General features: G+C 33.6%; 1 protein-coding gene across 1 annotated transcript; it reads right to left on the bottom strand.

Annotated features, from left to right (window-relative positions):
- Nucleotides 1-5,771: 5,771 nt before the first annotated feature.
- Nucleotides 5,772-9,847, bottom strand: LOC145598414 (O-methyltransferase 16-like). The gene is made up of 4 exons (XM_081654760.1): nucleotides 9,337-9,847; nucleotides 7,144-7,454; nucleotides 6,241-6,305; nucleotides 5,772-6,150 (listed from the first exon to the last, which is right to left on the bottom strand). The coding sequence occupies exons 1-4, from the start codon at nucleotides 9,765-9,767 to the stop codon at nucleotides 5,854-5,856; spliced, it is 1,104 nt and encodes a 367-aa protein (XP_081510886.1). The 5' UTR covers nucleotides 9,768-9,847; the 3' UTR covers nucleotides 5,772-5,853.
- Between the last annotated feature and the right edge of the window lie 3,837 nt (nucleotides 9,848-13,684).

Genomic DNA, 13,684 nt, shown 5'->3' with positions numbered 1-13,684 from the left:
GAATAAGGAAGAGAGAGAGAATATATTGGTTTTTATTTGTAGGCAATGAAGTCTGCTGGCACGTGTGAATCAAAATAGAAACAAAATTGTTTCCGTTTAGAGAGCCGATTTACACTAACTTAGTGTAAATCGGATGTTATTAAACATTTGTGTTAATTTAAAATTGTGCATATTTAGAAAGATCATTCATTAAATATATTGATAAAATTCCTAATATCGTAAGATAATTTTTTAATTTTAACACTGAAGTTATCTTTTGTTGTTTTATTTATTTGATGTGACGCTTGAATTTAAAATCTCAAACCTTATTCACTAATTGTGCTTATGTGACAATCTAAATTTTTAATTCAAAAAGAAATGATAAATCTCGTTTTTTTTATTGATCAAAATAAGTTTTTTGCCTATGCGTTTATTTAATATACTCGTTTGATTTAAAATGTTAGTATCATTTATAATTGTTTCACTATAAAATATTATGGGAAATTAGTCATATGAGATTTAGTTTTATTCGTCTCGATGAGTACATTATTAAAATCAAACTTTTACAATATTTTCTAGGGAGAGATTAAAGATATTAGCGAGTAAAAATTTGCATCCATATATGTAAAAAAATAATATTACTTATTTATTTATTTATTTATTTTAGAGAAGATAATAATTGGTTTTTAAAAGTAATTTAAATTTTAATTATTCTCTCTTCGTTGGTTTTACCTATGTGTCAAAGTTTTTAAATCTTATTCGTCATTTTGCTTAAGTGACGAATAAATTTTTTAATTCTAAAATAAATTATTAATCTTATTTTTCATTGGACAAAATAATACATTTTCTTATGTGGCGCGTCATATGCTCTCGAAAAATGCCTCTACTTTATTTATATAATATACTAGATTAGATTATTTTTATTGATTCTTATTTAGAGTTACTGATCTGAAATTATTTTTACTGTATTGAAATTAATTTTACTAAATTGAAATTAGAATATTTTAGGTAAACTAAATAGGGCCAAAATTGAGAAAGGTAGTAAACTATTTTGATGATGACCATGGTTTTAAAATGTTATATTCAAGGAGAATTTGTCAAAAATCACTTTTTTCTAACACTCTTTTTTTTTTTTTTTTTTTTTTTTTTTTTTTTTTTTTTGAAAAAACATCTTATAAAAAAATACTTGTGAAAGCACACTTAAAATCACTTTTTTTTTTAACTAGTCGTTGCTGTGATCGTGTTTAGTAGTTTGGGGTGTTATTAACATGCCGATTATGGGAGCTTAATTTAATGTATTGTAAAAATTGCTTGTTGTATTGCTAATGTTAATCGTGCATGATTATCTTTAATATCTGATATCCGATTTTTTTGGATCAAATATTCATAATTTTTGGATCGGATGCGGATCAGATCATCAATTATTCAAAGAATTTTTCTCAACCCTAATTTAGGGTATAAATCGATGTTATTGTATATAAACTATTTTACTCCCTCCGTTCCTAAATTACATTCCTCCTTTCTATTTTTGATATTCCAAAATTACATTCCTCCTTTCTATTTTTGGTAAGTTTTTTTAGTAAATCAACTCTCTTTTTTGTTTTATATATAATGCTTTCTCACTCATCCTTACCTAATCTCACTCATAATTCTTGTTGCCAAATTACAATGAATATGATTGGTTAAAATTTTTTAATTAGGAGCATGTGATTGTTCCTTTTTTTTGCGACGGATTGATGACATGTCATGATAACTAATCTATCTTTGTACTTCCCATAGCATTATCTAATCATTGTTATTTGTCTTACTCATTCCTCCTTAATTCCCGTGTAAATTTCCTAAGAGTAATGTAATTTAGAGACGAAGGGAGTAAAAAGTTTTAAAAAAGTATTGACATTTTCTTACTCAATTACACTCTAGAAAATATTCTCTCTTTTCTTTAATTCCCAAAACTCTCTCTCCTTTTTTTTTTTTTTTTTTTTTTTTTTTTGTGCTTCTTTATAATGGCTTTATAACTTATGAGTCTCTCTCTCATCTACAATTCTACTTTCTAAATAGATTTTTTTGGTACTCCTATCCTGAACTTTTAAAGTTTTCATCTCCTTATTGTACTTGTTATTGAGAAAAAGAAAAGGTAACAATTTCGTCAATACATTTCTTTTAACTTTCTTTATTTTTACCATCTGCATTCATCAAACCCCACATTGGGGTATAATTGCCACAAGGAAAGGTGAACAAATACCGAGATAACTTGTAAGAACTCTTATACATCAATAGGAAGCAGAGAGTAGTATAATGACCCTTGATTATCTTACTCTTCTAAAATATGTTCTCCGATCACATGTTTAGATTCATCCAACAATCTAACAAAACAATGAACGAATAAGAAAATTGAAGTTACATGGTTTGTATAAATATATTGTACAAGTTTACATGGTTTCTACATAATACTATAGATGCATCTAATAATTAAACTACTGACTCACTTGAGTTAATTAAGCACCCTCTTGTCCGTAAATATGTTTACATCACCTTTTGTTTTCTTTCTAAACCTAAGTCCCAAAATGGTTTCAACCAGGCTTCAAAATCGGGTGTTCGGAGTTCTTCTATTGATGGCATACTTATTGGTAGGTTGATTGGTTTCTTCCTTGGTGTCGAGCAAGCTAAGTTGACTCATCAACCTGTTGAAACAAGAAGAATTAGGAATAGGCTATAGATTTATAGGTATAATACAGTTTAAATGATCTTACGACTTGTTAACAGTTTCAGACAATCAACAATCAACAATGAACTGAACACTTCTCATAGAAAGAAGTAGTGACTTGAGAATTAAAATTCCTTTAAGACATCGACTTTCAAGTCGGAAATTGCTACTATAAAAATGTTGGACATGAAGTATAGTAAATCTATTCAAGTTGATAATTGTTAATTGTTATAGGAATTGTAACAATATAATATAATTTGTTTTTCGGTAAATCAATGTCAAATCATTCAATAGGACAATGATGTTTTAGTAGTACTACAAATATTTACACTGCTGCAATCAATCCCATGACATGAACATCAAACCAACACCACTTTTCCTTTCTCAGCAGATTGCTACAATCAATCCCATGACATGGACATCACTTTTAAACTAATTTACTCTCCTATGATTCCCAAAGTCTCAAAGTAAATTCTCCACCACAAAAGTTCCAAAATCTAAATCATACATGCATCAATAGATAAGATGACCATTTAAGCAACAAACCTATTACAAGGCAGAATTTACAAGGGCCGTAGTGCATTTTACAGACCCATCATGTTTAGCAACAGATATCTTATCTCTCGTCTAATAAAAGTGGTGGGACCTATTGCATGTTAGAGACCCTTTATCTCTAATATTAGATCTCGTACATCAAACAGACCTATGATTAAGATGACGGGTCTTTTATTAGGGATCCTTTTTCTAGATTTTGTAGTAGTGTTATAGTAGGACTGTAGCCAGTATCTTCACTATCATCCTCATCATCAAATAATAAAAAACTGGTATCCACATTACATTGTCTTCACTTAAGCTAACACACACAGTCCTTCTCCTATTCTAATCCCCTATTTTATGCACTCCCCCCCCCCCCAATCGCACTAGTGCTAATCACAATCCCTTTTCTTTTAGCAGTTGTCCTAGGAAATCTCTTTTGAAAAAAGGCTGACACTCTAGAGGACTAAAAAGAATCATTCTCACCTGAATTATTCCTAGTACCAAGCTCACCAATGTTTTGCAAAGGGGGTATCAAAGATTGGGTATATGGTTGGGCTTGGCTATCTTGTGTGAGGATGCCAGGGGGCATCTGGTATTAATTTGCATGAAGATCATTAGTTCGGTCTGGTTCATCAAGCTGATTAGGTTGGTCAGTTGGCCATGGAGTAGGGAAAATGTTGAACCAATTCTCTAAGGCATTCCCTCTTCCCCTCCCTCTCCCTCTAATGGAACCTCTCCCTCTACTTCTCCCACTCCCTCTCCCTCTCTCTCTCTCTCAGAAACTCTCCCTCTCCCTCCCCCCCTCTCTCTCTCTCTCTCTCTCAAAAACTCTCCCTCTTCCTCTCCCTCTCCTCTCTCAAAAGCTTTCCCTCTTTCTTTCTCAAAAGCTCTCCCTCTCCCTCTCTTAGAATCCCTCCCTCTCCCTCTACCCTTAGTTAAAGGGTATGCTTCCCTATTTATAAGCATATCAGGCCATCTGGTTCAGGCACATTACTTGATTTACCTAATGCTTGAACATGTATATCAAACTCAGCCTTACAAACAAATTCAGCTTTAACTAATTGAGGTTGTCTTTTCTTTTTAGGTGTGAGTTTCTTCCTAGTGTTAACTACAACCTCAGGTTCACTATTTCACTAACTGTATGCTTTCCTTTCATAAGTGATCTTGTTGTAGCTCAACCTGACTATCCTTAAGACCATCCCAACCCATATGTATATCTCCATTTTATCAGCCAAATTCGCAAACATCTTCATTAAAAAACATCACTGTTAAGTTTAACATGCTTCATTTAATACACATACTGAAATATGGGGTTTTAGGATGTTTCAACATTGTTCTCCTTAACCTTTTCCCAATACTCTAAAATAAGGTGTATCAAGTTAACCTTATGAACATCATCAACCATAACAGACACATCTATTCCTCTATACTGAAATTGTAGTATAATTTTGTCACCCATTCTGCATCAAACACACAAATGAACAACCAACACACACATGCATAAGAATCTGCCCGAGAAAATCATACCAATACAACAATAAACAAAAACAACCAAATAATCAGACAACTAAGGGCTTGTTTGGCATCATTGTAAGCTTTCAGTTTTTTGTTTTTTTTTTTTTTAAACTATAAACCAAAAACAGGTTACAAGAAAAAGGTGTTTCCACTTTTCTATTGTCATTTTTCAAAATTATCATGATTTTAATAAGTATAAATAATTTTTGATTCATTATGTGACATATATAATATATTTTTAAAAACCAAAAAATAGAAAACCACAGCGATTCCAAACGAACCCTAAAAAAATAAAAATGACAACTTTAACAAATAAAATCATCAATCACATAACAATAACCAATATCATCAACAACATTATCCAACCCCACGAAACCCAAAAACAGAGCATATCAAAACGCTAAGCACAACCTGGCTTCAGTTTAAACTTAATGGTTGTATACTTCCCCAAAAGTTCAAACTTTAATGTCGATGTAGAAGCACAAATCAAATTTAACCCCACCAATAACTTCAAAATTACCTAGAATTCTCGAAAAAATTATCTCAAATTGACGCACTCAAATCGTCTTCAATAACCGACTTGAAGTTATCTTCCCATATCTAAAATGTAACTTAGCCCTAGAATTTTATCGCAAAGAATTGAATTGAAATTGTGAGATAATCTCATTGAAAAATTTGAAGGCTGGTGAATGAGGATGAAGGAGGAAGTTTGATCGTTTAAACCCTCCAATTTTAATGTTTGATTAGACATTTGTGGTTGGGCAAATTAAATGGGGGTATTTTAGGCATCATTTTAACTTAAAAATGTTAACCATTGTTAATAAATGCTAAATAACCATCATTAATGTTACCCATGGCTTAGTTTAATTAATTGGAGTTTACTAAAGATAATAACTTTTTTTTTTACAATTTTACCATTCAGAAAAATAAAAACTATAGGTTTACCAAAGAGAATTTCCCTAAGAATTTTCCAAATCCAAAAAGAAGTTTATTTTCAATGAAGGAAAAAAGAAAATCAATAATCATCAAATAAAGAAGCCAAAAACAATTCTTCATAAGTTTTATTTAAGGGACATGCCACATAATGACCTAAATGACCATAAACAAGCTAATCCATATCATTTGTAAAACTCCATAACCCAAAAGTTGTAAACACTACAAACAAAGTTGATAGTAACAAAACCAGCAGCCTTAGCCAAAGCCTCAAACTCATGCTTGCTCCGCTCCTTCCCTCCTGGGTTTTGTGTCATCATAATCAAGTCTCTTTGGCTTATGACTTTGGCGGAAACTGTAGTGTCCGGCTTGTCTTCCATGATTCCTTCCACGGTGATGACCTTACCATTTTCAGGCAATGTCTTGAAGCAATTTCTTAACAACTTCAAGCAATGCTCATCACTCCAATCATGTAAGATCCACTATTTAATTTGGAAGGAAAACAAGTGTTATTTATGTATGTGGTAAGTGCATATATATTTCACATTAAATAGTGGTAAGTGTAAACTCACCTTCATGAATATGACATCTCCTTTGGGAATACTTCCAAACATATCTCCACATACATGTTCCACACCTATTAAAAAATTGAAAAAAAAAATAAATAAATTACAAAATATATAGTATTAATTGTCTTTTGGATTATTTAGGCATTGCTATTCAATTGACCAATAAATCAATATAATATTATTCTCTAAATTGAGATATACTTGTAACACGGCCTTTTGGTACACACATTTTATTAAATAAATAACTTTTGTGTGTAGCTGGCCAAACTGTGTGGCCAAGTAACACACGAAAAACCCCTAACTAGATTGGGCAGAGACGGCCCAAAGCTCGACATGGCCCAACACGAAAAAACACGAAATGAACACAATGACGAAAAAAGCATGGCACGACACGCTACTGTGCTTGTGGGTCGCCTTTTATTTGAGAGAAATATGATAAGGTACGACACGGTCTGGCCCGACACCACAAAACATGCTAAAATCAAGACAATTTTGCTTAGGCATGCAAGCCCGACATAATGGCACATGAGACTAGGTCGTGCACGGGCCAACCGTTTGAAAACTTCAGCCCGGCACGACACGAAACTCGTGGGCCGAGCCATACGTCGGGCTTAACTAACCCCAAAGCACGTGGGCCTGGCCAACTCGGCATGGCCAAAGATAATTTTAAGTAACCCTTGATCAAGTAACCTTTGACTAGCCGAGTAATCCCTTAGTAACCCTTGACGAACCGAGTAACCCTTTATCGACTAAGTAACCCCTAACCAAATAACTTAAATAGGAAACGTAGTTTGTTTCCCTCATTTTTATTCAGATTATTGTTAACATTGTAATTCATAATTAGGTTAAGTAAAATTGTGAGTTACACGGGACTTAAGCTAGTACAATTAATAAAAGTGATCTTACCAGGGCATGGAGGGGCATTTTCTATGACATGAGGCAAGTCAAAATTGATAGCCTTAATAGAGGGATATTGAGATATAATGACACGAAGAGTATGGCCAAGACCTCCACCAACATCAACTAGATTTTCTATGCCTTCAAAACCCTTGTACTTGTCAAGAATCTTCTTGATAATGAATGTTGTTGATTGATACATTGCCTTGTTGAAAACCTCATTGAATCGTGCGTCCACACTTGGATACTCGAATGAATGCACTCCGTGTGCCATGTTAAATGGTATCCCTCCTTCTACTACTGCCTCTTTAAGCTTGCTCCTTCACATTTTTCAAAATAAAATATAATTAAAAATTATAGAATCACCTTCTCCTTTCAATTCACCAATTTGTTCCCACTTTTCATTTAGATGTAGAGGCTATAACATGAAACTATCCTCATTTTTACTTTTCATAAAATCAAACTTAATACACATGTCATTGCACTAATTAACCTTAGATAAATATTAGTAAAAGAAAATAACATTTATATTATGAAACTTTATATTAACATATAGATTATTAAATAACACATTTCATGACAAAATTTGCTTTCAATACACTATTATAAAATTATGATCAAAGTTTAAATATATCCCTCGTTTTTTTAAATACACATTTTTACACTATTGACACAACCTTCTTCGACAATCTTTTGTGATTAATCTAGTTACGTGAAATCTTGTTAGATTCATCTCAACATCTACTTTTCAAGTGTCAACATTTTATCATTTTTACTTAAGTATAATAAGAAATATAATAATCAAAGTATTATATCGGCAAACATAAAATGACAAATTGTGCAATTAAGAAAATAGAGGAAATACTCCCTCTATCCCAATTTACTTGCAACATTTTGACTTGACACGCTTGCCGATGGAAATGTTTGACCGTTAATATCTTTTAATATATACTTATACTTCATCCGTTTCTTTATAGTTGTAATACTTCCCTAAAATGGAAATGTCAGAATAGTTGCAACACACCATAAAAGGAAGGTTTTTATGGTGAAAGGTGTACTATTACCTTTAATAGAAACACATGGATCACTTGATTATACTCCTAACAACCTTTTTACCCCATTTTAAGTGTATAGTAACATGTGAGGACCACTTTTCTTAAATACTGTGATAAAGTGTGTGTTGCAACTATAAAGAAACGAGGGAAGTATAAGGTATAAAAATTTTATATTAAGAAACTGTACATTAAAAGAAACTTAACAACATATTTTATGATTACATTGGCTTTCATATATACTACCTCCGTTTCTTTTTAGTTGACACGTATTCCTTTTTAGGAAATTTCTTTTTAGCTGACAGGTTTCCTTTTAGGGTAACTTTTTTGCCTTACATTTATAAGCTATCCCACTTGCTTTTTCATTTTCTCTCACTCTCTCTCCTCTCCTTAATATATGTGTCTAAATCAAACGCGTCAACTAAATAGAAATGGAGGAAGTAATAACTAAAACAAGTGGTCAAATTGAGATGTGTGAAAAGTGCAAAAAGTCAAAACGTTGCGAGTAATTTGGGACGAAGAGATTATATGAATAATGAAAAAAAAATCTAAATGATACAGGAGTAATTTTTTGAAACAACTTTTATAAATAAAAATACACTTTCTTTCCTCGTAAAGTAATCACATACTCCTTCTGTATTTAAATAAATGAAACGTTTTTTCTTTTTCGTTTGGGTTTAAATAAATTAAATCTTTCTTTTTTCAATAACTTTTCAATTTTTTAATAACATTTTACTAACTAATTAATGGTCCCCACAAAACTTCTACTCCCTTCTCTCTCCTCAACTTATACTCCACTTATTATTTATTTACATTTTCCAAATGCACATATCCGGACATCCCAACTTCCAACTTCCGTTAATTTAAATTTTTCAGTATGCGCATTAATAGTAAATGAACATAATTTCTTGGAATGAAAGGAGTGGTTCACAATAACTAAGAAAGATAAAAACTAGTTTATTAATGTACATGTCGACAAAAACAAGCTAACTTTGCGGATTCTTTGATTGATGTTTAAGCTTATTATTTGTCCTCCTTTACCCTTTAATTAAACTTTTTTTTTTTTATCTTTTTTGGTAATCTAGTAATTTTATTGCCTTTAATTAACCTAAACTTTGTTCATATAAAATGTAATAATCAGAAAACTAACCAGCTATCAATGAAGACCTTATCAACAAAGAGGTTCAAAAGAGGACCTAATGACACCCCATCATCATCAGGCACCAGAAACTTAGTTACCCTCGAAGGACTATACCGCCTTTCCACACCATTAGCCGTGTCTACCGCGGTGCACCCAACAACGTCGTAGCTGGCTAGAAGTCGGAGCATCCGGTCTAGCATGGCAGGTGCATTCGGGTTCAGTATTTGAACCCTGGTTGCTATCTCTGCTGGTGCAAGCCCGTCGGGGCCGGCCTGATCATTGATCAACTGCAGCACCCCCATCTCAATGGTTACCTTCATAACCATGGGAAGGACACAAGAATTGATCAATTGATAAGTATATGCATAGTCTTGTTCATCCTCAGTCATTTGATCTGTAATATGATCTTTATTGGATTTGCTGTTTGAAGATGTGGCCATATTTTTTAGATTCTTGTATAAATGTGTGGGTCTTTTCTTTCGAAAAAGAAAAAAAGGTATTTATTCTTGTGTGGCAACACTTTTGTAAGGAGGGATAAGCGTAAGGGGGTTCTATTTATAATGTCAAGCTGGTTAAGTCGTGATATTAATTGGAAAATTAAATAATACGGAGTTAAAAAAAAAAAAAAGGCAATGCACCTATAAATTTAAAATTAAACTTGACAAATTCTATGTGTAAAATTTAAGAATCTATCTTGAAAATCAAGTGCTGAGAATTGATCCTATAATTCACTTTACTCGATAATCACTTATTTTTTATAATTTTATTTTATTTTTTTATTTAATAATAAGAAGTATCTTGATCAGACCTTAACTCTCACAGCTTTTTTGATCCAATATTTGTAGATCTGATAGTTAAGAGAGAGGAGGGTAAAAGATTCGTTATCCTCAAGTACCTTTATTTGCTAAGATTCAAACTCAAACCTTTAGGATTATTTAAAGTAAGAATTTAACCATGTGAGCCAACAATTTGTTGTTAATTTGTTTTCTATAAATATAGAATTGAGATATATTAATAACTTAAAGTACTAACGTAATATTTACATGAATACATCCAAATTCTGGAATTGAATTCTATGTAACGCATTTACGCTCCATTGCTCTTTATAGTCAACAGGAACCTAATAAATAAATTAATTAAAAAAAAAAACAAAACAAAAAAAAAAAAACATGCATGTAGATCTACGATTTGACAACAATTATATTTTGCTCTTTATAGTCAACAGGAACCTAATAAATAAATTAATTAAAAAAAAAACAAAACAAAAAAAAAAAACATGCATGTAGATCTACGATTTGACAACAATTATATTTTGACCGACAACGAACTTCTTGACACTGAACCAGACATGTGTCTGCCAATTGGTATATAAAAATTAACATATTTTGATTGAAAACTAAAGTTTGGCACAAACCAAACAGTTTGTCTGTTCAATCAATTTAGACTGCACTCGATCCTTCAAATAATCTTCACAGTTTCATGGTTGATGTTGAACTACTCCAAGTCACATTGAAATATAGTACTCCCTCCCATGTGGTTGTGTTTACCAAGTGTTATACTCCTTCTTTTGACAAAAAAAACTATATTTATAAATTATATTTCTATTATTTCATGTTCTCCATCTAAACTCACTGCTACTTTTGGTACTCCCACCCGTCCCATAATACTTGGGACATTGGGATACACACGTAGGTTAAGAAAACTAGAAGTGGGTTTATTTAAAAAACATTTGTTTATTATTTCCTCCGTTTTGTTATATTTGCCCCACTTCCTTTTTCCGACCGTTTTTAAAACTTGTTCCATTTCTCTTTATCTTGGAAGGTATGGTACGATTACACAATATCCCATTTGCTGCTCTCCATTGCATTCAATTGTACTTGATCATGTCGATTACAACTTGGTCAATTTACATTTTACATATTGAGTCTGATTTAGACTTGGTCTTAGCACCGAGGATACAGGTTTAGCCTCTATTGCTTCAACTTGAAATTAACCCCAACTCTAGTCTCCCGAATAAACATGGGCACGGGCCGTGCCCGTGCCGCCGCGGGCCGTGCCGGGGTGGGGGCCGTGCCGTGCCGTGCCTGAAATTGACACACCCCAGCCCACGGCACGGCACGGCCCACGTGCCTAGCGGGCCGTGCCGTGCCGGGCCACGGGCCAAACCGTGCCACCCTTTTTTTTTAAAAAAAAAAAAACAAATGATAAAAAAAAACGAATTAAAAACAACAATGCATATAATAAAAAAAAAAAATACGAGTGCGATAATCCGAAAACACAAAAAATTGAAGAATAACTTATTTTATTATATAACGGTAGCCGGTACGAATGTACGATAATTCAATAATACAAAATTACAAAATAAGTAATGATAATTAAAAATCGTACAATAGTGTATGAATATTGAATAACTTCATTTATTATACGGAATACGAAGTTCGATAATACAAAAAGAATACAATAGTGTATAATGTAAATATGTAATCATGTAATTCTTATTGGTCGTCTTCGTCTTCGCCTTCGTCTTCATCTTGATCTTCCTCTTCGTCTTCGTCTCCTAGAGGTTCAAGTTCATCCGCCAATTGAGTGGATTGAGAAGTATGAGAACTAAAAGAAGTCGACGTTCCTTCATCGTCGTCGTTTTGTGCATAAGTACGATCTTGAGAACGAGTTTCGGCATCCAACTAATCCTTGGAGCAAACACACATTTCAGGTGTTTCGGGTTTTAGTCTTGTTCTTCTATCTTCTAAAACTCTTCCCGACGAACTAAAAGCTCTTTCGGAGGCAACGGAGGAGACTTGGATAGCAAAAATATAACGAGCCATTGCCGACAAAATTGGATGTTTCACGGCTTCTGATTTCCACCAATCGAGGATGTCGAGGCCAAACTTCTCTTCATCGTCCATGCCTTTCATGAAGTCGTAACTTAAGTACATTTGCAACTCTGAAACATCGCTTTGTGTTCTCATACTTGATGATGATTCCGTACCTGAAAACTTGGACATCATGTTAGCAGCTTGTGCAAATAAACTTTTGGCCCGTTTACTTACATTTTTGGATGTTTGAGAAGGGGCAAATCGAGACACTGTTCCATATTTACTTTCATAAACTCTATAAAGAAAAAAACTCATCCGTCACCTTATTTTTAAAAGTTTCAACATCATCTTCAAAATTCATGTTACTATAATAAATATCAATTGATAAAAAGGTGCCATCAAATTTTTTTTAGGATCTAAAATAGAAGCAAAAATATAAATCATAGGAATATCGGTGTTGGAAAACGGGGGGGAAAACTAGCCGTTTTAGAGCTGTTGGAAAACGGCAAAAAACGACTAGTTTTCCAACGGTCAAGGCACTGGTCGTGTCGTGCCGTGCTGGGCCGTGCCACGTGCCGTGCCGGCGGGTTGTGACAGCGTGCCGGCCCATGTGCCGGCCACCGTGCCACCCGCCGTGCCCGTGCCAAAATCCAAAAAATTGTTCACGGCACGGCCCACGGCCCACTGGTGGGCGGCCGTGCCGTGCCGTTCTGCCACCCGTGCCGTGCCGGAGTCGTGCCGGGCCCGTGTCGCCCGCGTGCCAGCACGGCCCGTACCCATGTTTACTCCCGAACCACCAATACAATATCATCTACAAACAACATACACCAGAATGTCTCACCTTAGATAGCTCTTTTTTATTCATCCAATATTATTGCAAAGAGGAAAGAAGGCAATGCCATAACTAGTGTAATCCAATCAGAATAGGGAAATCCTTCTTTTTTACCCCTCAAGACAATTATTTTGATGTCTTAATCTACATAACTACGTCAATATACTTCCAAGGAATATCCTTCTTAACTAGAGAGAATTTTATATTCAGAGTAAAAGTTGGCACAAGAGTTAAATGACAACAGAGGTAAAATGGGATTCTAGTTTAGGCATTTAATTATGGTAAAAGTTTGGCACAAGATCAAAATGACAAAAAAGATACTACATCAGCAGAAACTTAGCGTTTAATCTCTTAAATTAAGCTACGTCGCAAAAAATAAGTAGTAGTTCTTACACTGTTTGATTAAGTCTGTTCATGTTGGAAGCTTGAAGTTTATCCTTATTTCATACCCAAATAGGCAAATTACAACTTAATAAATTTGGAGCGACCCTGAAGAGTGAAGACCAAAATCAAGCAGCCTGAAAAATACCCTGAAATGAAAAATCACTAGTGTAACCTCCTATATTGCATCTACAAAGTATTTAAGAAAAGCAGGGAGTTAATTTCAGTTCACATCAATTCAATTTAGCTCCTATCAGTTCAGTTCAGTTCAGTTCAGTTCAGCTCAGCTCCTATCAGTTCAGTTCAGTTCAGTTAAGTTCAGATCCTA

This window comes from Chenopodium album, chromosome 20 (genome assembly GCF_948465745.1).
Source record: "Chenopodium album chromosome 20, dcCheAlbu1.1, whole genome shotgun sequence".
NCBI lineage: Eukaryota > Viridiplantae > Streptophyta > Magnoliopsida > Caryophyllales > Amaranthaceae > Chenopodium > Chenopodium album.
The sequence above is the reverse complement of the archived record's forward strand: the minus strand, read 5'-3'. Positions and strand labels throughout refer to the sequence as shown.